The 26209-nt window shown below is 37.7% G+C and overlaps 1 protein-coding gene across 4 annotated transcripts in view; it reads right to left on the bottom strand.

Moving 5' to 3' along the window:
- The window catches only part of HDAC9 (histone deacetylase 9), a 420133-nt gene that overhangs the window by 309243 nt on the left and 84681 nt on the right, over nt 1–26209 (bottom strand). The window contains exon 1 of one of the 4 annotated variants that reach the window (XM_069860321.1): nt 14846–14864. The exons of the other annotated variants lie outside the window; for them this stretch is intronic. Coding sequence (XP_069716422.1) covers nt 14846–14858 — 13 coding nt within the window. The 5' untranslated portion in view covers nt 14859–14864. Of the gene's footprint in view, nt 1–14845; nt 14865–26209 lie in introns of those variants that run through there. 4 annotated transcript variants of the gene reach the window in all.

Genomic DNA, 26209 nt, shown 5'->3' on the forward strand with positions numbered 1-26209 from the left:
CTTCCCACTTGGCAACACCACAGCACTTCCCCATCACTCTCAGCCAAAAGGTGACACAATGGAAGTCCTTAAAGTTTACATGGCCCCTCGTGAACAGTTAAGTGGTGAGTATTTAGAAGACTTAAATACAGAGAAACCTGACACACTCCTTTTTAATGGGCAAGCAGCCTGTTGTTTATTTAGTTTTTGATATCTAGTCTAAATCTAGTCCTGAGAAAGAAAAAAAGTAGCCTAGGTTTCAATTAACAGATTGTCTTCCAACAGTCAAGGGGATAACCTGAGCTTTAGAGAAACACATGTAAGAAGTAAAAATAAAGTGTAAGCACTTCCTCATACTGTATATTGGTTTGCATCAGCTCAGTTATTCTGTGGTTCATCATTCGTATAAAAAATTTACATGTATATGTTCAAAGATTAAAGTATATTAACATAGAGTAATATTGTATCTTTATATATATGTCCTTAAATCTTTCAATACTGTCCAGCTTATCAGCAAGTCTAGAAAAACACGAGGGAATTGTGGAGCATAAGGAGCATGTCAGTTGGTAGCAACAAAATATTTTTATAAGAGAGAGTGATACTGCTTAGTAATATCAGGATCAAATTTGGAAGTGTTTTGGCTGTAACTATGCATATCAGTGACGGGGACTGTCTGTTTAGATGTACTAGGATATATGTATGACACAAATGTTGTGTGGAATGCCCACTGTGTAAAAAATATTTTTTTTAAAAAAAAGTGCAAATTCTTAAAATTCGAGAAGACTTCAAACCATTTGTTTCAAAGTATTAATTCATAATAACACTAAAATTAACTCTCTGCTGACTGAGGTACTGCACTACATGAGAAATAAAAAACTAAACAATGCTCTTCAAGAAACAAGCTTGTATTATGGATGAGAATGAGAAGCACTTAAAATTTAGTTAGGAACTAGGCACACAATAGCGATTTGCTATTCAAATTGATCACCACCTAGGCGAGAAGAAATCAAGCATATTTTTTTGTCTCTTTTATTATTAGCATTTAAGAACATCTGCACAATGCTCTCAGCAGCAGAAAGTTGGAGGAGGGAACTTATATTGGCAAGCAAGATTAATTCAGGTGGTTAACTGGTATGAATTTCTGAGTTTGCAGTGTACTTCTGAGTCAACAGAGGGCAGGATGACTCTCTTCCAAACAAATTGACAGAATTAATAATTTCTTCATATATATCACTCCTCACAGTAGTTTTTTTAGCTTTTAAAATACACAGATTCTCAATCACACACCTTTCAGAAGTCTGCACTATTAAATATAATTCTGTGATTCTAAGGTTTACACTGGTAAAAATGCAACCTGCCATCACTAGGGTGTTACTGAATGAACGAGTACACAGTAAGTAATACCAGAGAAGAGAATTTGTTAAAACAAAGCATATACAACTGTTTCAGTGGAACTGTTCACCCCACCATGCCACAAGCACCAATGCAGGGAGCAGGTGGAACACTACTCCCTGTTTCAACCTCAGGAAGACCCAAATTGCCCTTGATGGCAGAAGGAGAAAGAGTCTTTAGGACACCTTCAAAGTCCTGATAACATGGTTCTTCTGGACCAGCAAAGAATCCTGAATCTACACAAAGTCTCCAGCTTGGTCCAGCAGATTCCTGGGGTTGACCAGGAGTCACCTGGATAACAAACAGCTTAGGAAAAGCATATGTCCTCCTTCTCCATTGGAGGACAAAGCTAATCTATCTGCTATACTTGAGATCATGCCTTTGTTTATGCAGTTTGTTAGTCTCCTCTGGGGAAAGTCCTGCTGGTGGGCAGGATTCTTTACTTGACACATCAGTCCATACAGTGCTCAACGAAAAATGTGTTGACTTGCCCCACCTATTCTAAGCTTGCTGGAAATTCCCCAGCATGGTCATGAGCATGTATCCTGCCAGTATGTGCCTTCAGGATCCACTGGGGCAGACACAGTTCCCCACTCCACAAGTTGCCAGCATCAATGAATCTGCCCTCTCCATCACGTTATCATGCTCAGGTCTCAGTTACTGAACCAGATGAGATGCTGCTCCATCACTCAAGGCTTTGTCAACACCATCAAAGCATCCAGCCCCCCAGCAATGCATATAAAGTACTTACAGTCACAGAAAAGACTGACACACTGGAAGCAGAAACTACACAGGCAGTAAAAAAAAAAACAAAACACAAAAACCCCCAAACAAAACACCTGAATATAATATGTTGAACTTACTGTATTTTCATATTTAATTTAAAACCTCCACTTCTAAAGAATATAAAACTTCTGCAAAACGTACATTGAAATACTAGTGAACTAAATGAATTCACAGCAGAAGGGTCTCAGACTACATCAGTGTTTCTGTTATCAACATAAATTTTGATGAAAAATATATGAGTCGGTTGAAATATTGCAGACAGGACCTTTTTTCACTACAGGGTGCACAGATACAGTGTAAAATTCTTTAGTAATAAAGGGATTGTGGGTTTAAAATATGATTATTTGTTGTTGGACTGACTTATTACGGCAATGGCACCACCTGAGATAGGAACACCACCAAGCGAGGCTCTTTGTAAAACAGAGCAGGGAAATAGACCAACTCAGGGCTCTGTTGGGTGGACATAAAGCAGATGTGAAAGTCAGTGAAGTGGAGAAGCATCATATTAGCTCTGTAACATAAATAAAGAAACGCTGAGATGAGACGACTTGTCTAACGTAGTAGTAAGTATCTAAATAACCTACAGTGAGCACAGGGATATTTATACCAAGGGCCAGACCAAGTTTTCAACTGATGCCAAGGAAAGAAACTGGAAACAGAAGTGGACTAGACTATGCTGCTGTTTTAATTAGAATATCACACTCAATAAACTTCCCTTTTCAATTCTCTTCAACCAATCATCACATCACAGTGTCACAGACAGGGAGATGCTACTTCAGAAAAAGCATCTTTTAACTAGGTGTAAAGTTTTCAGTAAACGTAGTTGTCTTGCTTTTTTTTTCCCAGCCTCTGTTAGACATGACTATGTGCTCTTTGAATCAAAACATCCTACAAGTATCGGTTTGATCTGATGAACTCATGACTGATTCAACTAACTAGCTGTCCTTCAAACCCCAGCTTGCTGAAACAAATTTTCACAGGGATATTCCTCTCGCCTGTAATTCTCAATTGCACACATATGACATACTGGTTAAATGAAATGCACATTTAGTAAGTTTGCTCTGCAGTTATTGACTTGTGCAGGAACTGCTGGCACACCCTGAAGAGTTTAGCTTGTTAATTAGGAGTCTACTGATAGATATTTATGCAAGTGAAAGTACCATATCATAACAGCTATTTGCATACGTCTGTGCTCTGAACAGAGCAAATTCTTCTGGCAATCTGAGTGTGTATTTACGCATTTTGAGACCAGTCTAATATATAAACATATATAAGGTTCTGCAACATTCTAAAAACATGCACATCCTGTATTTGCATGCATGAGGTCACAATGCAAACAACAAAATTCTAAAGCAGCAAAAAAAAGTGTGTAAAAATATGTTTAAAGAAAGAAAAGGAAAAAAAATCCTGTTTATTTATTAATTAAATACCACCACAGGTGAACAAAGAACTATTACTCAGCCATTCACTGCACTCCCAAGAAGGAGTGCTGCTGGTGAATAGAAAACTGGCCTGCAACCAAAATCTGTTCCTTTGACAGGGCTGAGGGGATGCACCACAGCTGTGAATTGCTGAATTAGAAGGGACGATCATCAGAAAGCCTATTATGGCTCTCTGTTCCCATCCTAGAAATGAGGGAAGTTCAAGCGGTCCTCTCTGAGAAGAGGTAGACCTCTGATATACTGAGCTATTGAGCTTAGTCAGAGATGTGGGCTCTCCAGCTCTCTTTCCCCTTCCTCAAGCATTTCTGCTGTTCTAAGCTCCCAGAAGTTTCCAGTGGTGCCTTCCTATTGCTCTTTCTGCTGTTGCTTGAGTTTGGGCTTCAGCTTTTGGAATGCTCACATGTAATTATCATTTAATAAAGCACCTATAGTTTTCCCCAGCATTACAGCTGGAATAAAGCAAGTGATAATTTTCCATGCTTTATAGTTCAAATAATGCTAAAGAAAAACAAGAATCTTTGTCCCTGGCACAGTTTAAAGCATGTTACAAGCAAGGGAAGTATACGAGCTTCTGAAAGCAAAATGTAATTATGGAATTGTAAACAACGGGAAGAGTACATCAGCACAATAACAAACGTTGTGGCCAGTTCACTCAAGAATTGCACATCTAAAACCATTTGTGTCTATTCAGGTATGCAAAGAGAAACGTTATCAAGATTACAATTTTTTTTTAATATATCTACCTGTTACCAAATTGAAAATAAACAGTCCCTGGAAAATAAACCACCACTAATTAGCTGAGTCTCACCGTCAAAGTGCCCGTCAAATCCTTTTAAGTGACTGAAATTAATTTCAGATTGTTAGATGGGTTTTTTTAAACAGTGCAGGAAAAGAAATCATTTAGCAAATAGCACCTGGATCCCATGAGCTCTTCAATAATACTATGCCTGTATTAAAAATGCTTTTGGAAATCTTTGAGTACATTTCCAGTAGATCAGAAATAAAGACGACTGTCAGCTACTCTTATTAGTCAGTTGGAAAAGCCAAAACAGCCCAGTGGGAGGGAGAAATGTTATACTGATACGATTATGAGTCATTGCAGTTTTTGTTGAATGAGGGCCATCTATTTGACAATCTGTTGCCCCAAAAATGTTTCCTGATTTGCAAACCCCTTTTTTTCTTCTTCTTTTCTTTTTTTTTTTCCTAAACTGGATATCTTATATATAAATATGTTTCCATCACTTTATGCTCAGGAATTTTCTGTTGGCTCTTGTATAGCATGATGCCTATAACATCCAAAACAGACGGCTCCAGGATGTCTGCTATAAGAAAATATACTGGCTTGCTTTATTTTTAAACATTAATACAGTTGGCAACCATGAGGACATGAATGACATGATTTACAAGTTTGTGGGCCAGACAAAGAAGGATCAAAAGATTATCTGCGAGCAAAGAGTCAACATTTCTAACTGAGGAAATCGGAACAGAAGAGGTTCATCTGTACACAGACCAAGTCTTTCCAGTAGCCCAAGGTGGTGGGGGAGAGAGTGCGAGAACTCCTCTCTCCTAGCTCCCTCTGCAGGGGTCAGACTGCAATCCTGGTGAGAAGATTTCACCCTTGGATCTTATTGCATGTAATTTCTGTGTCTGGCTGGGAAACAAACGCACGAGTGGGCAGATCACCTCAATGTATGGAAAAGAAACCTAAGAGAAATGTCTCCTTTTTTGTCCTTTTTTTTTCCTCTTTTTTCTTTTAACCTACATACACTATCTGAACTCAAGTGCCTACACTTCGAGTGTCTAACTGTGGATGTTGTTTGGATCCTTGCCATAAAGAAGACACAGTACATTGAGAAGTATCTGCACTCTGAAAAAAAGGTCGAAGGTTCTACTATGGCATGAGCAGTTTGCATGTGAATAAGCTAAGCTATCTTCAACAAAACTGCTGAAAATCAGTTGTTCCCGCTTTACACTTCACATCATAAGCCTGGTGAGGCATATCACACATGTTTGGATGCCTTCCTCAGGTACTGCTCCTGGGCTTCTTCCAGACCTGCCTTAGAGCATCAAAACAGGAGCTGAATTAGAGTTTTATATCACAAGTTCTGAATATTGACATTACTTGGCCCTCTCCTCCTGGTTTCCAGGTCTTCATAAAAGACGTCAGACACTTCTTGGCAGTGAGGATCCTATGAACTCCTAGAAATTGCCAGGAACAAGCAGATGGGAACAAAACCACATAACATGTCTACTGGTAAGCAACAGACCACAGTCTGGGGAATTCAAAAAGCATCAATTACTCCCAACTTTGAAAGACTCTTCGAAAGACATTTCTGACTCCTTTCCACACCAGCCCCTAGGGAAGAGACAACTCTGTCATTCTGCTCTTATCCCAGCATGGAAAGTGAAGGACTGCTTCAGACACACCATCCAGCATGGAAAAGGAAAAGAAAAAAAGCACAATCTGAAACAGGGTGGGAGCTGGGAGGCATATTGCAGCCAAATCAAACACTTTGCAAGTACTGGAACAGAGAACAATCCTAAATACAAATGAACCCTGCTGCTTTTATGATCTGAGCAATGAAATTTATCAAAGTATCACTTCAAGGCTACATCCCATTTACAAATACAGCACTCAAGCCTTTAAAAAATCTGTGGCAGCATTAGGTAAATACATGCTACTAATTACTTCTTCCCAAGGCTTAAGTTGTTGCAGTTTGGAGCTCAGCATCAGAGATTCTTGTTCATGCTTCCTGGTTTCTCCTTTTCTGTATCCAAATAAATACTTTCTGAACACAGTAACTGGAAAAAAATGGTCTTTTTGCTCAAGCAAAAAAAGGAAAACAATATTAACCGGATGGACTGAACTCCAACCAATAGCTCCCCCTACCAGCCAATTCAAAGAGGATCAAGAGAAGCAAAAAGTTAAGCTGTTTAGGATTCAAAGGCTCTGTGAACTAGATTAAGTTTTCCAGTGATAGTAGGAAAATTTTAATACAAGTGCCGAGACTCATGCTCAGAGTTTTGTGATGACAAAGAACCTTATGCAACAGACAACACCTCAACAGAGCGCATCTTACAAATAATTGAAAAAATATTGTATTTAACTGTCATGTCATGCTTCAGCCTACAAGAGACAGGATTTCTGTTTTATTTTATAAAATGAGAGGTAAATTTTACTACAGCTGTGTCGGAAGGACAGTCATCAGCTTCTGCAGCAGGAAATGGCATATGTTTTGGGGCAGAACTCGTTTGAGTTCACTGCAAGCATCGCAGACTCACAGAAGCACTCAGGTTTCAAAGGGACCTTGGGACATCTCCAGTCCAACCTCCCGCTCTGCCAGATCAACACTGAAATTGGATCACATTGTTTAGGGCTTTATCCCATCAGGCACTGAAAACCTCGAAGGGGTGGGGGGTGAGGAGAGTAGGGTTGCTCCACAACCTCCACAAGTAATCTGGTTGCTTAATTATTCTTACATGGATTTTTTTTTCCTTCTTTTTCCAATTTATGATAACTGTTTCTTGTTATTTTGCTGGGAACCTCCATAAAAAGCCTAGCTCCACCTTCTCGGCAAAATCCACTTAGATATATCAGAAAGCTGCTATTCCCACTTATATTCATACCTTTGTGAAAACCATTTAACTTTCAGTAAGTCTCAAGGGCAACTTACAACGTTTTTTTGGACACACAACACACACATTGTTTGCATTCAGCTACACACAGAGAATGAACTCATTTATCACCAGGCTATGTGATCCATCACATCGACATCTCCAAACGTCTGCGTTGGCTTATGCACGTTACACAGTACGTAGATAAATCTACCTGTCTTGTGCACACATATCTAGCCAGCTTACCCACAAGGCATCTCATACTTTGAAAGCATTTAATCTGTGAGTTGTGTGCACTGATTTTCAGTTCTGAAACAGTTTTCAACATTCTGAGCAGCTTCCAACTGCCATTTGCTTTCCTTTCTAAAAAAAATAAAAATAAAACCACAAATCAACAAAAAAAAAAACCCAAACACTCAGAAGTTTAATCAAAATGTTTTCTTCTGCTTTCCACCAACTATTCCCCCTATCCACCCACATATAGTTACATTCCCTGACTCTAAAGGATATATTAATACTGTAGCATAACAGCAGCAGGCCTAGAAAATTAATATCACATCTGAAAATGTGAGACTCCCAAAATTCTCAAGGCAGCATGTAAATATATATTTTGAATACTTAAGGCGATTGACGATGCTGAGCCTAGAAGTTGTGATATACTTATGAGTCAGAAATCTATTTTAGTTCATTTAGAATTATGTTTATGACGCTCTCTAAGCCCTCCCTTTGAACTAAGGTACTTATACCTTATATAAGTACAAAAGATAATACCTCTAATACCACTTAAAGCCTTGTAAAATGTTTTGTTGGTTTCCCTAATACTTGGCGAGTATATAAAATACTCAATTGTGAAATGGAGCAATTTAAAGCTTTTAATAGCTATATAGAAGGGAAAAAAAAATGTATAATTTGTTGCTTCCCCCCCTTTTAAGAAGTATCCCCGTATCTGAAACCTGTGCACCAAAACAACTCTAATTTATATTGTGTGCAGATTCTGTATTCACATTTACCACCACATGCTCTTCCAACATGGTTATTCTATGATTCCATGCCATTTCTATGCAACATAGACTGATGAATAATTACGACCCTAAAGGAAGAAACTCCAGGATTCCCACCTATGTGCCAGGCACTGCTGCTTTCACAAGCACCTCACAGCGAGAACACAAACCCGGTGTACAATGTTGTGGTCTCAGAGAGAATGAACAGCTGAATAGATCCTATTTTTACTACTTTTTTTCCTTTTTGTCTGAATAGCACCTTATTGCAGAATATTCATGGAGCTGCATGTTAGAAACTTCCTGTAAGCGTTAACTTAGATTCCTCATTCAACTCACATGACATTTTTGATTGACACTATGTGGCTAAAATGACACCATCTACAAATCTCTTATTTGACGCGCAGTTAAGAAACAACCTTTTCCTCATTGATGTAAGTGAATCACCCATAGATGTTACAGTTCACCTTTTCCAGGCACAAAAGACCCTGAACAATAACCTACTGCACATGGACTAATGACCCTATATTGGCAAATGCAGTGCCTCAAACAAACATTTCTAATCACTCTGAGAACCTTTATAAATTCAACAGCTGTTAAGACTATAAGGAAAATATTATACGTATCTACAAATAGTTATTTGATCATATATTTGTAGACAGATAAAATTTACTTTATCTTATAGCAAATTCCGTTATGATGAGAAAGTGTCAACATTATTTTTCCTATTCTGATTTAGACACTCTTTTATGTATCGTGCTCGTAAAATCTTTCACCAAAAAGCAAAGTTCTCCACCTGCTGTTTGCATTACGTTGCATTTCTTTTTCACAAAATGCATGCAGAATTAAACAAAAAAAAATAATATTCTTACACATATATTACTGTATGTGCACTATTATTTATATAAGAGAGTCCACACGCTTATTCAGGCATTTCAGGAATGCTGTACAAAACCCTGTATGCAGTCTCAAGCACCCAGTCTACAAGGGAGGAAATCTGTGTTTGCTTTTATAATAGTAAATCAACTTAACATGAGGGACATAAGAAAAGTCTTTCTTACTAGTCACCTGCTAGTTACTTCTATATATTAAACACATAGAAAATAAACCATCTTTAACCATACAGTTTTATTTGTCATCCCTGACTTCCAAACACTAAATACGAACCAGCCACTGGACAAATGTTCAATGTCCTGCAAAGACACAATTTTAGAAGTTTATTTGCAAGTTCCACTGTCCTAAAATAGGAATAACGTATTTCCTAACATTCTCACTCAGAGGTAACTGGAATTTCAAGGAACAGCTGAGGAACGTTAACGATCAATAAAAGAGGTTTACTTCAACAGTTCAAAGTTTAGGAGCGGTACCAAGTACATCCCTTTCAGAGCTAATTTTATGTCAGTGACCAAGATTACTGAAATGTCATACATGGCACCCTAGTTCTCTTACTTTTCACATATGAGAGTTCTAGTGCAACACAAAACTGGATTTCAAATACTGTAACAGCAGTTTCTTTCCTAAGAAATTATACAATGCACTGATTTCCACAAAGAAGTAGCAAAAAAAATAAAAATAATCACATAGCATATAACAAAGATCTACAAATTTGGGTGAGAAATTCAATCTTGTTACAAGGTCTCTCAACAAGTATTGGCGCCTTAGCATCATATATATCATCTGTTCCTCCCCTTCTATATTCCTAAAGCAGAAGTCACCAATTAACATTTGTATACACCTGAAATTCCCAAACTGGTTCATCATTACCGCTTCTAAGTAGATCCTGCTATTGGCAATGCTGCTGGTGGGTATTATATTAACTAATCCCTATTACAAACAACCATTTTACTCTTCTCTTCCTTAATCCTGTTCCCTTGACAAAAAGGAGTCTTCATTGCTGTTTATGCATCGTAGTTATATATAAAGAGGAAAATGATATAAAATAGCTGGTTCCACTCCACATTTTGAATAAATATCAAGATGAAAAAGAACGAGGACAATGCTCACAGATCTCTTACTTGAATCTTCTGGTTTACACTTACTTTTAATGAGGATTAGTAAGGCTTTAACATTACTTTTAGAGGAGGTGCTGTACCCATACACTCTGCTCAATTCAATATTGAACCCTAAAAAAAGCCAATCCTGACTGCAAATACAAGCCAACAATTCCAGTGGGCTTACCTGCAAGTATTTTATTTGAAACCACAAATCCCCAACTATATTTTAACTGAAGTATTATATAACTGTAGTATAACTGAAGTATACCAGAAGTATTGTTTTAATAATAGAAATTAATTTCACCATGTCTAACTGCATTACTGAGTACTACCTACATTTCTAAATTCACCTCAGCATTGAAATCAGCCACTCAGAAATCCACAGGAAAAACATTGATGTGCTGCTTCTGAAATACAAAAAAAAAGAAGTGGGGGGAAAAGATGTAGAGGAATGCTAATTGGATGACAGAACACATTTTAGGCTTCAGCGAGAATGGCGAATAGACACACTTTCAGCTTTGAGCATAGGAAGTTCAACTGATTCATGTAGAAGTCTTTATCTTCTTAAGATTTAGTATATAACTCCAGAAATTTCTGGAAATTCAACAGCAAAGATCTTAAGTGAAGTGGAGAAGCAGCGTCTTCACTGCCAAGAAATCAAAGTAATCAGATGCATTTAATAAACCTGTTCTCTTTTATTCGTTCCTACATGTGAAGTTAAGGAAGACAAACCTTGAGAGCCCCAAATTGTTTGTTTACTTTCCAGGCACCTTAACAAAAATATATATATATAAAGATACAGAACTATTGCTAATATTGATTTAAAAAAATTACATTCAGAAAAACAAGCTTCACATAAGAATAGGTACAACTGGCTACACGAATAGAATTGGAATAGTATGTGTAACTTGAAGAAATCCATCAGAGACCATGTCTTACTAAAGGGTAAGGTAAAGATCACAGTATAAATTAAAGATAGCCATTGGAAAAAGAGAAGCAGAGAGGTTGAAGTGAAATCATTTCATTCCACAGCAGTGAGCTGCTTGTGACTCAGAGACTCTCTGCAGTTCCTAGCATAATCCTTTTTGTGCCTCAAGCTCCGGCGGGTCCCTGAGCCTTCACATTGCACTCTTTACTTCCCCACGTACCTACGTCTCTCGAGTGTTTGTACAGCAACACAATACCAGCATTAGCCCAAGACAAAAACATCCAAGTAGAAAAGTGTTTAAATCTTGTGCTGTATTAAGTTAAAGTGTAATACAACTAAATGGTTCAGTTAATATAAAGGCTGTAATAACTGTTAATCATTGTGCATTAAGATTACATTTATCATAATAACATTCATTACAGTGAATAAGCTGATTTCTTAATAATGCAGATGTCACATGTACTTTAACAGGATTCCTTTATTCACCAACACCACAGCCGTCATTTTAAAGTGCTTCCAAAAACATTAATGCACAATGTTAATCTGAAATCCATACCTCAGTTATTTTCACAAAGTAACCAGCGAGGTTTGTTTAGGAAATTTCATGCCAAGCTTCAGAAGTGTGCACTCTAACCTTCTTCAACACATAATTCAAGATAAACACTTTCTTCATGACAGACATTTCAAGAGATGAAGGAGTGGAACAAAGGCAGAGAAAGACATGAAGCACAAGTTCTGCACCATTAAGATGAATGGATAGATTAGCTGGAAAATCCATACTGACACGTTGGGCTGGCTGAAGCAGTTCTGTTTATGTAATTACAGCTCTGGTGCTTAAATGACGGGAAGCTCTGAAAAAGACCTTTCTTTTAGTACACCTGCAGCAGCTTTGGTACCCCCATACACCATTGCCAACCGCTGCAATTAACCTGACATCTCATTAAGGGTTTTAAAGCATCACCTACTAGAGGACAAATAGTTGATTAGGAATAATGTTATGTGTCAAATACAACCTTCATGTAAAACGTGCCAAGCACCATTCAGGTATAGTACCAGCAAGGGCAAAATGAAAATCAAGCAATGTACTCCCACCCAGCGCAGGCAGCCGCCTGCCCCACAGCTCTTGCTTATCAACAGATTGCAAGACATCCTCGGCTTGGTTTGGGAGAGAGCTCTATCCAGCCTACAGTAGCAAAAACTGAGATTGCAAGCCTGTGTGTGCTTTGCTCCAGGAAGAAAGATCAAAGCAACTTTGTGTGCAAGAAGTCAAGCCTGCCTTCACCGTTCAGGGTTATAGTAACATGGAAGACCACAATGCAGAGATGCGCCATGAATTAAAACCTGAACAAGGTTTTTCTTCCAGTAGTGACTTATCATGTCCTAACTGGCATGATGCATGCTGACTTACTGAGAGATTACAGGAAGAAAATTATCCATACAGAGAGTTGGCCAAAACTGGCTCTCCTGGAGTACCAGGATGAAGGAAAATTAAAATCACTTGAATTTGTGCACAACTGTTTTGCATTGCTCACTAGGAAATCCAGTGAAGGCTGCTCAGAAAAAACTAAATATCTTTCTAAAGTTAAGAATACCCTAGTTCAAGGTTTGCTGAGCACAGATTGCTGCAGGACTGCTGTGTGTAGAATAAGATGGAATAACTCACTGACTTTCCATGTTCTTCTCCTTCTAAAAAGGTCAATAGTATACTGACAGAGATCATCCTATGAAACAGAACACCTGCCCTCAACCTAATGACTACTTCTGTTTCTATTTCACAGTCACATAATTTCTTTAGAGCAAAACAGGCATTAGCTCATGATAAAAGGTAATGTGTGCACAATTTATGCCAAAAATTATAGGAATGCTGGAAAAAATGCTTTAGAGCAACATTTATTGACTCATATTCCTGTAGCTGAATGTGACGATCGGTTTGCCCTTCTGGTCTTAAGCTCCATGAAACCACAGAAAATGAGGAATGGAACAAAACTGTCCCAAATATTATCATTAATTGAAGTTACAGTAACTATATAACAGATCCTCAAGTCTGTTTCAAAAGCCACTTCAGTGTCACAGCACAATTTGTGACCTCAGTAGTCACAGCTCCTGTAGGTGATATTGTTGTGAGGGACATCAGGTCATGAAGAGACAGCAATCACAGCTCCTCATGCCCAGGTTGATCTAACAGCTACTTAAGGGAGTACACAGTGCTTCAGGAGATGCTCACATAAGTAATTATCCTGCACAACATGGGGAATCCAATATTCAGTCATGTCATGGACCAGATCCAAATCAGCATATAATTAACCGAATTTTTTCAAACTCCAAATCTCCAAAGAAGATTTTTCTGGACTCCCGTACATCCTAAGCAGCATCAAAATGCACCAAGCGCTTTCCTTTGGTTCTGAGGATGCTATAGGTACCCAAAAGTCAGTCTCTGTGTACACCACAAATTCTTTGGTCCAAGCTATGCAGAGCCTGACTCCTGACTAACCTAGAAACTAGGCAGAGCAGCACCCCAATCACTCTAATGGTAACTGTGCTTTGTAACATAACTAACACCTACCAACAAAATTAAGCTTCTCTCAGAACAGAGTCATAGCAGCTCTCTTTAAAGCCGAGCTGTCCCAGAAAAGTAGTATTGCTTAAAGATCCTAGCCAACATTCCCCCAGTTTAGCAGGAAGCGGAATCCTAGACTCAGTTCACCTCCATCTGGAGGAAGTCCTAAGTGTAACTCCTGCTCCCCAAAAGGTACCTGAATTCAGGTCCTTGGACAGTCAGGGTAGCACAAGATAAAAAGCAAGCAAAAAACATACCCTGCTTTGTCTGACTGATACAGGAAGATCTAGGTCCTGATGCCTACCCTCAGGATTATTTTTATTTTTAGCATTTCATAGGAAGTTCAAGACCAGAGTTGCAGCCATATTGCAGGTTGGGAATTTTTTTTTTTTTTGGTTTATATATAAATAACCACACAAATTTAAACTCTTCAATTTTGTCATACATTTTCTGAGCACATGTAAGGATTCCAGGCAGGGAAACTTTGGTAGCTGTAAAATCTCAAAAGAAGATGATAAATATAACTTGCAATGTGATTATACTGAAACAGTTTGTTCCAGTCATACAGGACTCTTGACTTGATATTCCAATTAAAAAAAGAAGTGACAGAAAAAACATTTCAGACTCAAACTTTGCTATTAAGTCAAGGACATGCAGAATTTTCTCTTTCTAAGATGAAGTAACTGGAACAACTTGCAATTTAGCTATGACAGTTCCTTATATTTCCTATGATTTCCTTTCATTTCTAAATTAGATTAAACAAAAACCGAATTCATGAAAGGAAACTCTGTCATTTCAATGACTATACAATTCTTTACCTCCAGGATTAAGTTCATGGTATTTCCTGTTGGCGTTCTAAAAAAGAAAAAAACATGAAATCTGAAAATTGTAAAGGACCACCACTCCTCACCAGAACAACCAGTAACTCCTGAAGAGAGATTGATAAAACTCTGATATATGCATATCAATACCAAATAACTTCTCATAGCAAACTTTTTTCACAACATTGAGCATTTCTTTAATAGGAAAAATCCTTCTGTTCAGTCAGTTGGGGTTTTGAAAACCAGGTATTTGGCATGGTGAACAGTGGGCTGTGCAGTCCAGACTACAACCTGATCATCTGGAGAGCTTAACAAAGCAAACTACTTTCTCACCATCAAAGTGCATCCTACTGGAAGAGCTATCGATCCTCTGGGACTTGCCTGGAGCACCAGCTGCTCTCCCGGTGTTGAATCCTGCAAAGGAAGGAATGCATTCCTGCTAAGAGAAGCCTGCCAGCGCTGAGTTAGCATTTGCACTTGGACCAAAGCAGCTGCGGAAGGGAATCAGCCTTTCTAGAATAAAGCAAAATTGGCTAGGAGTTTTCCTAGCAAAGGACTGGCACGGATGAAAAAATCCTCTCGCTCCACACAGCAAAGGAAATGGCACATTAAAATGCCTATATGGAATACAGAAAACTAAAAATCTTCAGGGTAGTATCGCTTTTAGTAGCTTCTTCTGCTCTATTAACAAACAAAACAGCTAAAAAGTAACAAGTAGGTATCAACTACTTAAAATCCATGTATTATTCTTGAAGGTTCTTAGTTCAAAGGAATCCAAGTCTGCAGGAAGAACCTCATACTTGAGCATAAAGATGCAGTTCAAATTTGCTTCTCTTACAAAAAAAACCCAAAAAAACCATAAACCAACAAACAAAAAAACCCACCAAACTGTAGCTGTAAGGCATAAATTCAGTATTCAAAGATCCTGGCCAAGCATTCAGCTGTGCCAGGTTCTGTCGTTACAGCCGGCCAGTTCCCAGGTCGCTTGTGCAGCAGAGCGAAGAAGAGGCCAGCTTGTTAAACCTTCCATTAGGTTACAAACAATCTGTTCTCCGCATCGCATGGTACTCTAAACGATGCCATCAATTCAGTTGTATGTGTATTTATTTGCTTCTAATTAGGGGCGGTCTGCATTATATACCACTGCTGTAAGAACATGGTGAAAAGAAAGCCATAATAGGGCTTATTTTCCTTAGTTTGTCATTTACACCATTTTAGAGTGAACGTGAGAGACAGCCATCCACTTTTATATGACCTGGTACTGATGTAAATCAATGAAAATGTTTCAGGTCAAAGATAAACAGGCCTTTAAAGACAATACAAATATTTTTCTGAAAGCGTATAATGCTGAGCATTTCCTTCCATTCGTCCACTAACCTATTATTCCCACACAAGGAGATAGGAATTCATACAAACTTTTCAACACATTCTTTTTCACCTTTTGTCTCAGTGTGCAACTGTGCCCACAGCAACATCAGTGTTCAGTTCTGCTCCTCAGAGGCAATGCCCATCAGTTGAATTTAGTTGCAAAAGAACTTATCTACACCACCTATTTGCACTGCGGAGGGATTGGTTGGTGGTTTTTTGTCCAATCTTTCAGTCTCTCCCTTTAAGGACCAACTTGTGAGAATGCTACTAAGGACAAGACATGTGGTTTAACCATCTGCTGTAGCTACCGCTGACCTCTTTACCTTAGCTCTTTGTTATTACCAGAAGCGTGGTACCACCAAATGGCTGGAAAAATCAATCAGAAAAACGTCAGCAGGTAGACAGTGCCATCAAACACCTGTTTATATCATACTATAGAACACAGCTTAGTGTAAATCAACCCTCAAACGTGTTTAAAACTTACTTTTTTACAGAAACTATTCTCTACATATCTGGATGAGGCCCTCCAAAATGCCTTAAAAATCTAATAAGGAGCCAGGAATTCTTGTGGTTTGATTTCAGTTCTGCTACTGACTTGTTGTGTGGTCTTGGAAAAGGCGTTTATCCTTTCTCCGGGTTTTATTTCTCTCATATGGTGATATTAATATGCAGTACAAACTAAGGCCATATCATATGTGAAGCTGAGAAAAAAAGTCGACATACACAGCAAAAAAAAAACCCCACCTTATATATACATCATCATAAATGCCATTTTAAAGCATTGAAATTATTGCTCCTTGGCAGATGAAGCATTTATTGTGAGAAACAAAGAGCATGAGAGTGAAACCCAACAGCTACTGTATGTTATTTACCTATGTACGCATCCTTACCTGGTAGCACCTTGACATGCACCTTCCTGCCTTTCCCACCCAGAGAAAATGTACATCACTAGAAGATTGTCTTACGGAAGTGATGCATTGCAAGATGATGACTCTTTCAGCCCATGGTATGTATTTCACAATCTTAAATCCCACTGCCCAGCACCTTCCTCTAAGAGGTCGTGCTCTGCATAAGGAATAGCAGGTTGTGTTTCATTATCATTATGTTCAGCAAACTGAGTGAGTCACCCCCACGACCAACAATGATTTTCTGACCTTTTAGGTCAGAAAATTCACATGAGAACTATACAGCTCTTGATTCCCAATCTCTATTTTGCTATAGACAGTACTAATTTAAAGTATTAGCCACAAGTCATATGCCAATTTTTCAAGTCACTACAGCATACTGACATCACGCCTACATTTCCCACTCCTGACTTTGAGAAAATGTGTGATGTGTTCAGGTAAGCCAGTATAGTAAGTGACCTAAAGATTTAGGGACATACATTCATGTATGTTTTTCTGAGAGTGCCTCAAAGAGCATGAGTGACACGTTGCAGGACAAAGGCTTCCGAACCTTTCTAAATCCTACCAAAAGGGTTCTGGGGTACTATTTTCCCTTTCCAAACAGGAAAAGCCTTGCAGACCTCCTCCTTGGGGAAAAAGATTTTTTGCCATACTTCAAAAAATTTCTCACTTTGTCAAAGGATTAAATGCATTTAAGAGGGAAAAAAAAAAAAAGAAATTCAGCCACAAACTGTCAAGTCAAGCATCTGCACAGCTGGACACTCTGGTGTGTAAGCCCCAGATGTAACCAGGGCCAAAGGCGAGTCAGGGAAAGATGGGCTCCTGAATGCTCCAGTAGTCAGTTCTCCTCTAGACTACAGAAAACTTTCCATCTGAAGTTTTCATTTGGATTAGTTAAGATTTTTTACAGTAAAAAGTTTCTTTATTGGCTCCACTGAAAGCATCTTCCAAAGCCCTGGAGGAAAGTCTCCTACAGAATCTTTCAAACGAGAGAGCAGGCAGAACATCACAAAAACCACACAGGGAATCATTACAACATGTAGATGCATATTAAATAATAAACAATTTATTTTCTAAGTACTCCACTACAGCAAACTGGGACACAGGCCTTGATTTAAAGCATGTCCATTGTACCATGAGGAGTCTCTTTAACCTGCAAAGGTCAAGGATGGTCTCTCAGGTCACTAGGATAGACTGCAACACAACCCTCAGGGGAAAAAGCTTCTCTTTTTTTCCCCCACTGGCAAGTTTTTATGCATAGATAACTAACTATTTTTATAGAAATAGTGAAAAAGAATAATACTTGAGATGTCATAATTTACCTTAAGGTCCACAAAGCCTAGAACAGCAGTGTAGCAAAGTTTTTAAGGCAGCAAGAAGGACAACCCGTATTTCACACTAGCGTATCTAAAGAGATCGATTTTTATTGTGCCTAAAAAAACTGCCCATAGTTCCCAGGAAAGTCAGTCAGCTGGGCAGAAAAAAAAAAAAAATCACACCTAATTTTGGAGAAAATGTAAAATGATAGGGTTGCACATTACAGGATTTTTCAGCCACTAGAACTCTCTCCATTAAATACAAGTATGAAAGTAAATGTTTTCTGATGCTTGTAGGAAAGCTTCTAAACGAAGATGTATATTATGATGAGGAGAGTTCATACCATCTATAACAATTAGTTCTCAAGGGAAAATATGCCCTCTTTTCATGTGATATTAATATTCATTATCTCTATGTTGTAAAAAAAAGCAACCAAAGAACATTTTATCATTAGCTAATACATTAATGACGATGATGTTGTAGTTACAATATAAAGGAAATATGTCCATGGATTTAAACATTTAGATTTAAATGTTTCCAAAGCTAGGGTATTTGCATTTGGCCTGTTTCCTCTGGAACTAAAACATCTGTTTGGGAAAGACACAGCAGCCTAACAGCTCCTGTTCAAAGCAATGCCCTGGCATTTACTTAGTTTTCTCAGTCCTTGTTGCAGAGATGGTACGACACAGCAGATAGTAAATTTAATTTTGCCTGAGAGGAGCAGACCTTAAGGTTACATCCCTTTTTATCTTTAAAATACTCTACAAATATCAGCATCTTCCCTAAACACATCTGTGAGATGTGCCGATATAAATATTACCACGTACCTGATGCAGAACACAGAGTACAAAAGTTAGCAGGAAAATTGAAAGCATGCCTTGGGCATTTCTCTCATGAACAAGCAGGTGGCTGTGATCAACTCAAAGAGTAAAATAGGATCCAAAGGATGCTTCATTTATTTCCAATTTTCGTGAGCCGTATATGTGTCCCATACTGCCTGTATTGACAGATTCCATGTTGCTAGAAAGCATGAATTAAAAAAAACCTATTTGTTAAAACTGTAATCCATATGTATGTCTAAGTGAATCTGTTTCCAAAATGTCATTATGCACTGGAATTTATACTTTATTGCATCATTCAGTGGAACAGAAGAACAGCTCAAAACATTTGGGGTGGGTTTTTTTTTATTTTTGTCTTTTTAATCAGACAGATAAGATTTTTGTTTACAGAAGGATGAGCAATTGAGACATCAATTTAAATTATAAAAGATACCAATGATTACTGACCTAATTACATTCTAAATACATTATTTCCCATATTTAATTTCTGTCTTTGGAAAAAGAGCTGTAATATACAGCAAAAGCAATATAGTCACCTTACTGCCTCATGAATGCACCGACGCTGGAAGGATAAAGCTCAATGACACCTTGTGAGGCTGTAACGCACGATACAGATTAATAAAAACAAGTCTTTGACAAGGCCACTTTATTTTGAGTGAGTGCTTTAGATGACAAAGGATCATTTCTCTCTCCTTGGAAGTTTATATTGCTACTGAGCTTTTTCAGCATTAATTCTCTGGCTGGAGAGATTTCACTGGGCAAACTTGTTTTATTCAGAAACGGAACAAAGAAAGAGCTGGTAATTTCTCCTGCAGAACTGACCTAACACGATGCAATCTGCCACCCTGCTACACTCGCCCCCCACTCTGTTCTGAGATTTCTGCTCGCTACCTACCGACACTCCTTTCTCCCTGTTTCCCAACCGCACAAAGTTAAGTTTCATCAACAGTGAAGTGTGTTAATTCATACAAAACACAGGACAGAAGTTTGTTTCAGGCAGTAAAGTCCTGTCTGCATATTTTAGGTGTTGCATAATTGTTACCTTTAGCTCATAAACCTCAAGGTCAATTCAAGGTCAAGAGTAGGTGTTTAGTACTGGAATCCAGAAATGCTGCTATAAGAAACATATTTTGTTCTCATTTGGTTTTGTGTCATTTGGTTTGGTGGGGTTTTTTTTCCTTATCTGGTAGTTTTTAATCTGCCTTCACAAGACATATATTTATACGGTACTTTCAAGCTAAAAGTATAATTTATATATTTGGAATGCAGATTAACATATTTCTGTACTCCAAATTAGACTATTTCCCCTCTGATATCCACATCAAACATTCTAATGTTGTTTGCTGAAGAGCAGCACCTGGCCACTAAAGCAAGCCAGTATTTATCCACAGCTATTATCAGATGTTTTAAGAGATTTATGCAGAACTTCAGTTACACAAGTTACTGCAAATAGCTCTCTCGCTGAAAAACATGACAAAGTTTTCAGCTAATTCCAATAAATACAATTGCATTTGTATTGCTGCAGTTCATTTCTAAACATTAACTGTATCACAGCACAAGAAGTAATCAGTAGAATATAATTTTTTCTTTTATATTATAGATATTTTACTTTGCATAGGGCAGAAAAAATGTATATTAAAAGCATATAAAGATAATTAGAAGAACACTAAAAAATGTGCAAGGGAGTTCATAAACTAAATGCTTAAATCTTTTCCAACCTGAGCCTTCCCATAATATAGTTCAGAGTAGTGACTGGTTTTGCGCTCCCTCCTGCTTGCGTGCTCTCAATACCCATGATACAGAAAATAATGTCATCAATTTCCTTCAATTACATTACAAAGGGTTGATTTGCACCCAGGGAATAAAAGGTTGTGATGGTAGCTTTTGCATCACTCAACAACAGAATTCAGTATTTACAACGTGACTCAGGAGCACACAAGAGGAGGGGAAAAATCATTTAATTAGCTTTAATTCTTTGCAGTATAATGAGAGTATGTCATGATTTATGGCTAAATAGCACATATATTTTTCTCCAGAGAAAAGTCTTCCGTAACCAGCTCATTTCTGTGGCCCTCAGGAGTTACAAGAACCCAAGTCCATTTGTAAACACGGTGTCCTGCGGAAAGCAGTGTGATAGCCTTTCGATTAAAAATTGTTCTACATGATGCCTTGTTTTCAAACCAAGCCTCAAAATGCTAAACCAGTAGAGTTTTTAAAAAGTAAGCTTAAATGATGGTGCACAAAATTAGTTACTTGTTTTTTTTTTAAAAAAATGGGATCATTTATTGTTAATTAAGCGTGCTTTTCCTGATTTGGTTACATAAACAGTTGGTTTGCAACACAATAGCATATGAAGGTCAGTAGGGCTGCAGGAGAAACCCAATATGCTGTGACAAATGCAATAACCATCAGGGTATTCGGTCCACAGAAATAAAGCATTTCTTAAAATTTTTTGCCGATTTGCTAAGGTATTGGGAGACATTTTGCTGAGTGCATAGAGCGACATTCCCAGAAGGAGATATATTATATAGTGAGGTTGTCAACACATTTGCTTGTGGGATAAAAGCAAAGGGTGTGTGAACAGGTTAAAGGGATCAGGGTGCTAACAACAGAAAGGGAAGGGTGGAGAGGAGTAGAAGGATGAAACTCCTTTCTCACCCTCTGCTTCTACTGAAAGAGAGAGGAAAAAAAGGCAAAAAAAGAAGGATTTTTCCTTATTTGATAGACTAAACATAAAATGTGAATTGGTCATAAATTGTAATGTTTCAAAGAGAAGTAAGTTTTCAAAGAGAAGTAAGGCATCAAGAAATTGTTAATGCTGTTTTTCAAAACCAAAACAGATGTGATCTGGATGGAAACATCTCTTTGTACCTTGGGCATAGTCAAAAGCAGCACACACATGCACACACCCACTTCCAAAGTGCCACCCCAGCAGGACACACTCACACCCCTCTTAACATCCAGCACATACTGCTCCTACACGCACTCCTCGAAACGTTACGGTCCATAGCTGTGAAGTTCAACACATACATTGTGAAATACATTTTTGAGCAGTACAGATGACAGTATGTCTAAACCTCAAATTAAAAAAGTAGGAATAAAGTTAACAGAAGGAAAAATCTAATATGGGCTAGGGAACAGTTCCCACGCCAAGTAAAATGTTGCAGTTGAGTTGTAAGGAAGACTTCTGGCTCCCTCTAGGGGATTCTACCTGTCCCTTTACCACACATATTTTTTTAACCTACCCAATAAAAATATTTCTCTCACTTGTATCCAGGTAAGGCTGAAGAACTATATGATTCCGATAAAACTATACATGCCATTAACACATTTTACTGTTTTGGGGAAGAGATTCTTCTTTATTTTCCTCCTCTGTTGAAAAGGAAACAGGAATAAGTTGTCCTCCTTTTCTCTACCCTAAGAGAAAAATGTCCACGTGAATTTGTTTGTAAAATGCCACAACCTCCTAACTGTTGGTGAAAAAATATTTCAAACCAAAGCAACTATGTCCACATCTCTAGAGTTAATAATCTCACAGCCAAATGCTGATATGAACCATCACTAATTACTTTTTTCTTAAAGTATAATCTGTCATATTTATGCCCTTCATCATTTCCAGGGTTTGATCTTACTATTATTCTGAATAGTGTTAAAACACATTTGTTTGTTTATTTTGTATATATTCGTTTGTTTGTTTAAAATTACAGCCTGTGTTTTTATTTGGAAGCTATCAAACTACATCAAGTAAGGTAATAAATGTCTTTGCTGTAAATCCTGCTCTAAAGATTGTTGTCTAGTTACATCCCAGTGCGAGCTTACACACTGATACCACACAAGGAATAACCTCACCACTCGGAATTAAGCCAAACAGTAAGGTATGCAAAAATAGCAAGAAAGAGAAGCAATAAAATTGCTGCTTCTAATCTGTTAGAAAACACTTCTGCTCTGTACACGTATCTGATCAGTGTGACTTTTTCCATTGCCTTTACTGGGCAGGTCATTCGTATTTTGCCTCTGACAGAATGCAGGTAAGACTGGGAAATGATGCATCATGAAGATGCATTATTAGGGCCTTTTTAACAATTACTGTCAGATCTCAGAAATGTCAGTACTGGCTCATTCCCCTGAAGCGTGTCTGTGGATCGAGCCTGGCCCATTTGTAGATCCCTGTAGAGTCAATTGCTTCAGTTCTGGGTGCTCAGCACGTTTTGCATCAGCAGATGGGAGAGATGCTAGAAAGCACTTCCAGCAAAAGTTTAATACAAAACTATGCAAAACCAGCATCAAACCCAGCAAACACACACGTGCAATAAGAATAGCAGCAACTCCAAGTATCGGTAATTCTGTCCGAATGCACTGCTCAAATATCTGTAACTGGCTTAATTTGTGTCTAATCAAAAGTCTGGAAGCCTGTCCAGGGAAACACAGCCTCACCTCTCAACCCTCTGCAGAAAGCAAGGCAAGAAGCAGCACGGCAACAACAAAGCTATTGCCTGCGTGCCCGCTGAACTCAGGGGGATTAGCTGGGGGTCAGGCTCCCATGGCCACACCTGCAAAGCTCAACACTATGACATTAGCTAATATCCTGCATAAATCATATTCCTTCTGTTTCAAAAGCAAATAAATAGCTGTGCGTGTGTCCTTTGACCTTCATTGCTGGGAAACCTACGCAGGTTATCGTTGCGGCAAGAGACCACGCTCAGCTAAAAACTGCTGGCAGGGTGTCTCTCTACTGTTTTAAGTAGAAATGAAATTCTAAGCGGCTATAACCATAAAGATTTTTTATATATATACTTAAGAAGTGGAAGGGACTTTAAGTAGTGTGAAATAAGGAAATTTTTAAAAGCATAGTAGACCATATTTGTAGACTACAGTGAGAACAACAGTTAGAAGCCCCTCATAAGACATTTATGGTTTATTATCAAAGAAGTCTGGACCCTAAGTCCAATTCGGGAAGCATATGAACTTTTGATCTTACTTCATAATATGAGGTCACAGATGAGTGAAGTTTTGTCTGCCACAGCTTCTAAACGTTATTTAACACTTTATTTAAATTCACACTCGGATCCCAACTGCAGGTTCAGCCTACATGCAGAACACTATAAAAAGTTATTTATTCTTTACCAGAAACTTGCAAATTCCAAATATATGGACATGATTGCAAAGCAATGTTATTTTTAATATATGGAATAATATTAACCAGATATGGCTGTTACTCGAGCTATTATTATTTACCAGACCTTAAAAAAGGCAATAGTTTAACAACTTCTCTCCTTAAATGGTACTGTTAAAAAGTTAATAAATACTTAGTCTCAATGGTGGGAGTAGAGAGCAAACACATCATATTGAAATAATCTCTTTTCTTTCAACTCTGATTTTAGAACAGGTGCTGCAAGTTATTATCTTATGAATCACATCTCAAATGGGTTGGGGGACAGGGTTCGTAGTGGGGAGGGAGGGTTTATTTTAAGAAACCACACAAAAATTTGGTGCATGCACTCAAAGTAACTATTCTGTTATTTTTCTGTTATTTGTACTGTACTATAGGGACATGGTGTAGTGATCTAGATATCTGTAGATCACAACATCTTTTACAACATCTAAGAGATCTTAAACAACCTCAAATACTAAGAGATTCTGACAAACTAGAAAATCTAGGAAGAGACATAAATATCCATTACCTGTAATAATAAACTCTACTGATGTGTAAAAACCCACATAATATGTTTTTATTAAAGTGTGTTTCTCACATGGTCAGATTGTTACAGCAATGTAACTAAATAACAGAAATATTTGATACATTATGTTCAGTAGCAAAACAAAATTATTTACAAATTTGAAATAAAACTAAAGGGCTGCTTTAAAGTTTAATTCTAGCTTCTTTTCAAACTCTATTAAGAAAGAAATATCATTTCTTATTTCTACATATTGACACTGTAAAAATCACATACTGAATGTGCTATATAATTATTTAAATGAAAGTGCATAAACTGCACAAAGTAGCACCAAGGTGAGTGTAACATTAATATAATTAATTTCAAAATGAGTGTGCTTGAATGCCCATACTACCGCATGGGAATTCAGCTTTCTTATGAAAAGTTATGAAACATGACTGAAATAAAATATACACAGGTTTCTTTCGTGCACGGAATTTAATTCCGCTTTGAAGTTTAGTAATCCACACTGTATTCCAGGACTACCAGTGCGCTCTTGCACAATACCTTGGCTCAGAGGAGCAGCAAACAGTGTACAGCTTATGGGAAGGGACCAGATCCTCTCTGCAAGCAGAACAAAGGAGACAAGCACAAACCTGAGCATGATGCAGAATCCTGAGAGATTTGGTATGAAGTGGTAAAATGACTTGTCTGAGAACCTATTGGACTGCAGCATTTTGGGAACACAAATGCAACTCTGGGATTTAAATACAAAGCTGTGGTTTATCTATTTTATTAGATAAATAAACAGCATATGTAAAATATGATCTTTTACAACATCACTAAAACCTACTTTGCTCAGTCAAAATCAACTTAACGTCACAAGCTTTTTTCTTTCTCCTCTTCTTCTTTCCCTCTACAAAATTTCCTTTTAATTAGATTGAAAGCAAAGACTTGATACAAAAATGTGCTTGAAAATCACAATGAAAAAGCACAAGGATATCTAATAACCTGAAAATCTCAAGCTAGCTTCAGGCATGAGTGAGTTTGAATCAGAATTTGGCAACTGAAATGTATTTGCAGTAATCTATATGAATCAGTTCACATTGTGGTTTTACTGATAAAAATGAAAGGAGCAATAGACATGCAAAAGGTTTTCTAAGACAAAAGTAATGAGGCCAAGCACCAACTTTTTCCAAATACTCTTATTTAAAGATAAATCTGACAGAATTCTCTCAACCTAGTTTTACAAGAAGATTTAAAAGGGGGAGAAAAAAAGAAAAAAAAACCAACGAAAAAACTAACCCCCAAAAATGCATAAACAAAACCAAGAACGCAAAACCACTATTTCTGGCAGGAGTTTCTCATTTATAACCTAGTTTGCCAAGTCCTTCCTCACATAAGCTAAATTTAGGTAACTATTAAACTAATACAGAAAGTAAGCAGAAAATCTGAGATGACTTCTTGTCCCATTTTAATTCAGTACTCTTTAGAGATATAGTTTACATGACTGCACTTGGTTCAAGACTATGTTTTTGATGGATATGGCCTTCTGCTTGTTCAGCTACAGAAGAGAGACATGTAATCGAGGCTGACAGTGAGAAAGAGTAAACA

This window comes from Phaenicophaeus curvirostris, chromosome 6 (assembly GCF_032191515.1).
Source record: "Phaenicophaeus curvirostris isolate KB17595 chromosome 6, BPBGC_Pcur_1.0, whole genome shotgun sequence".
Taxonomy (NCBI): Eukaryota; Metazoa; Chordata; class Aves; order Cuculiformes; family Cuculidae; genus Phaenicophaeus; species Phaenicophaeus curvirostris.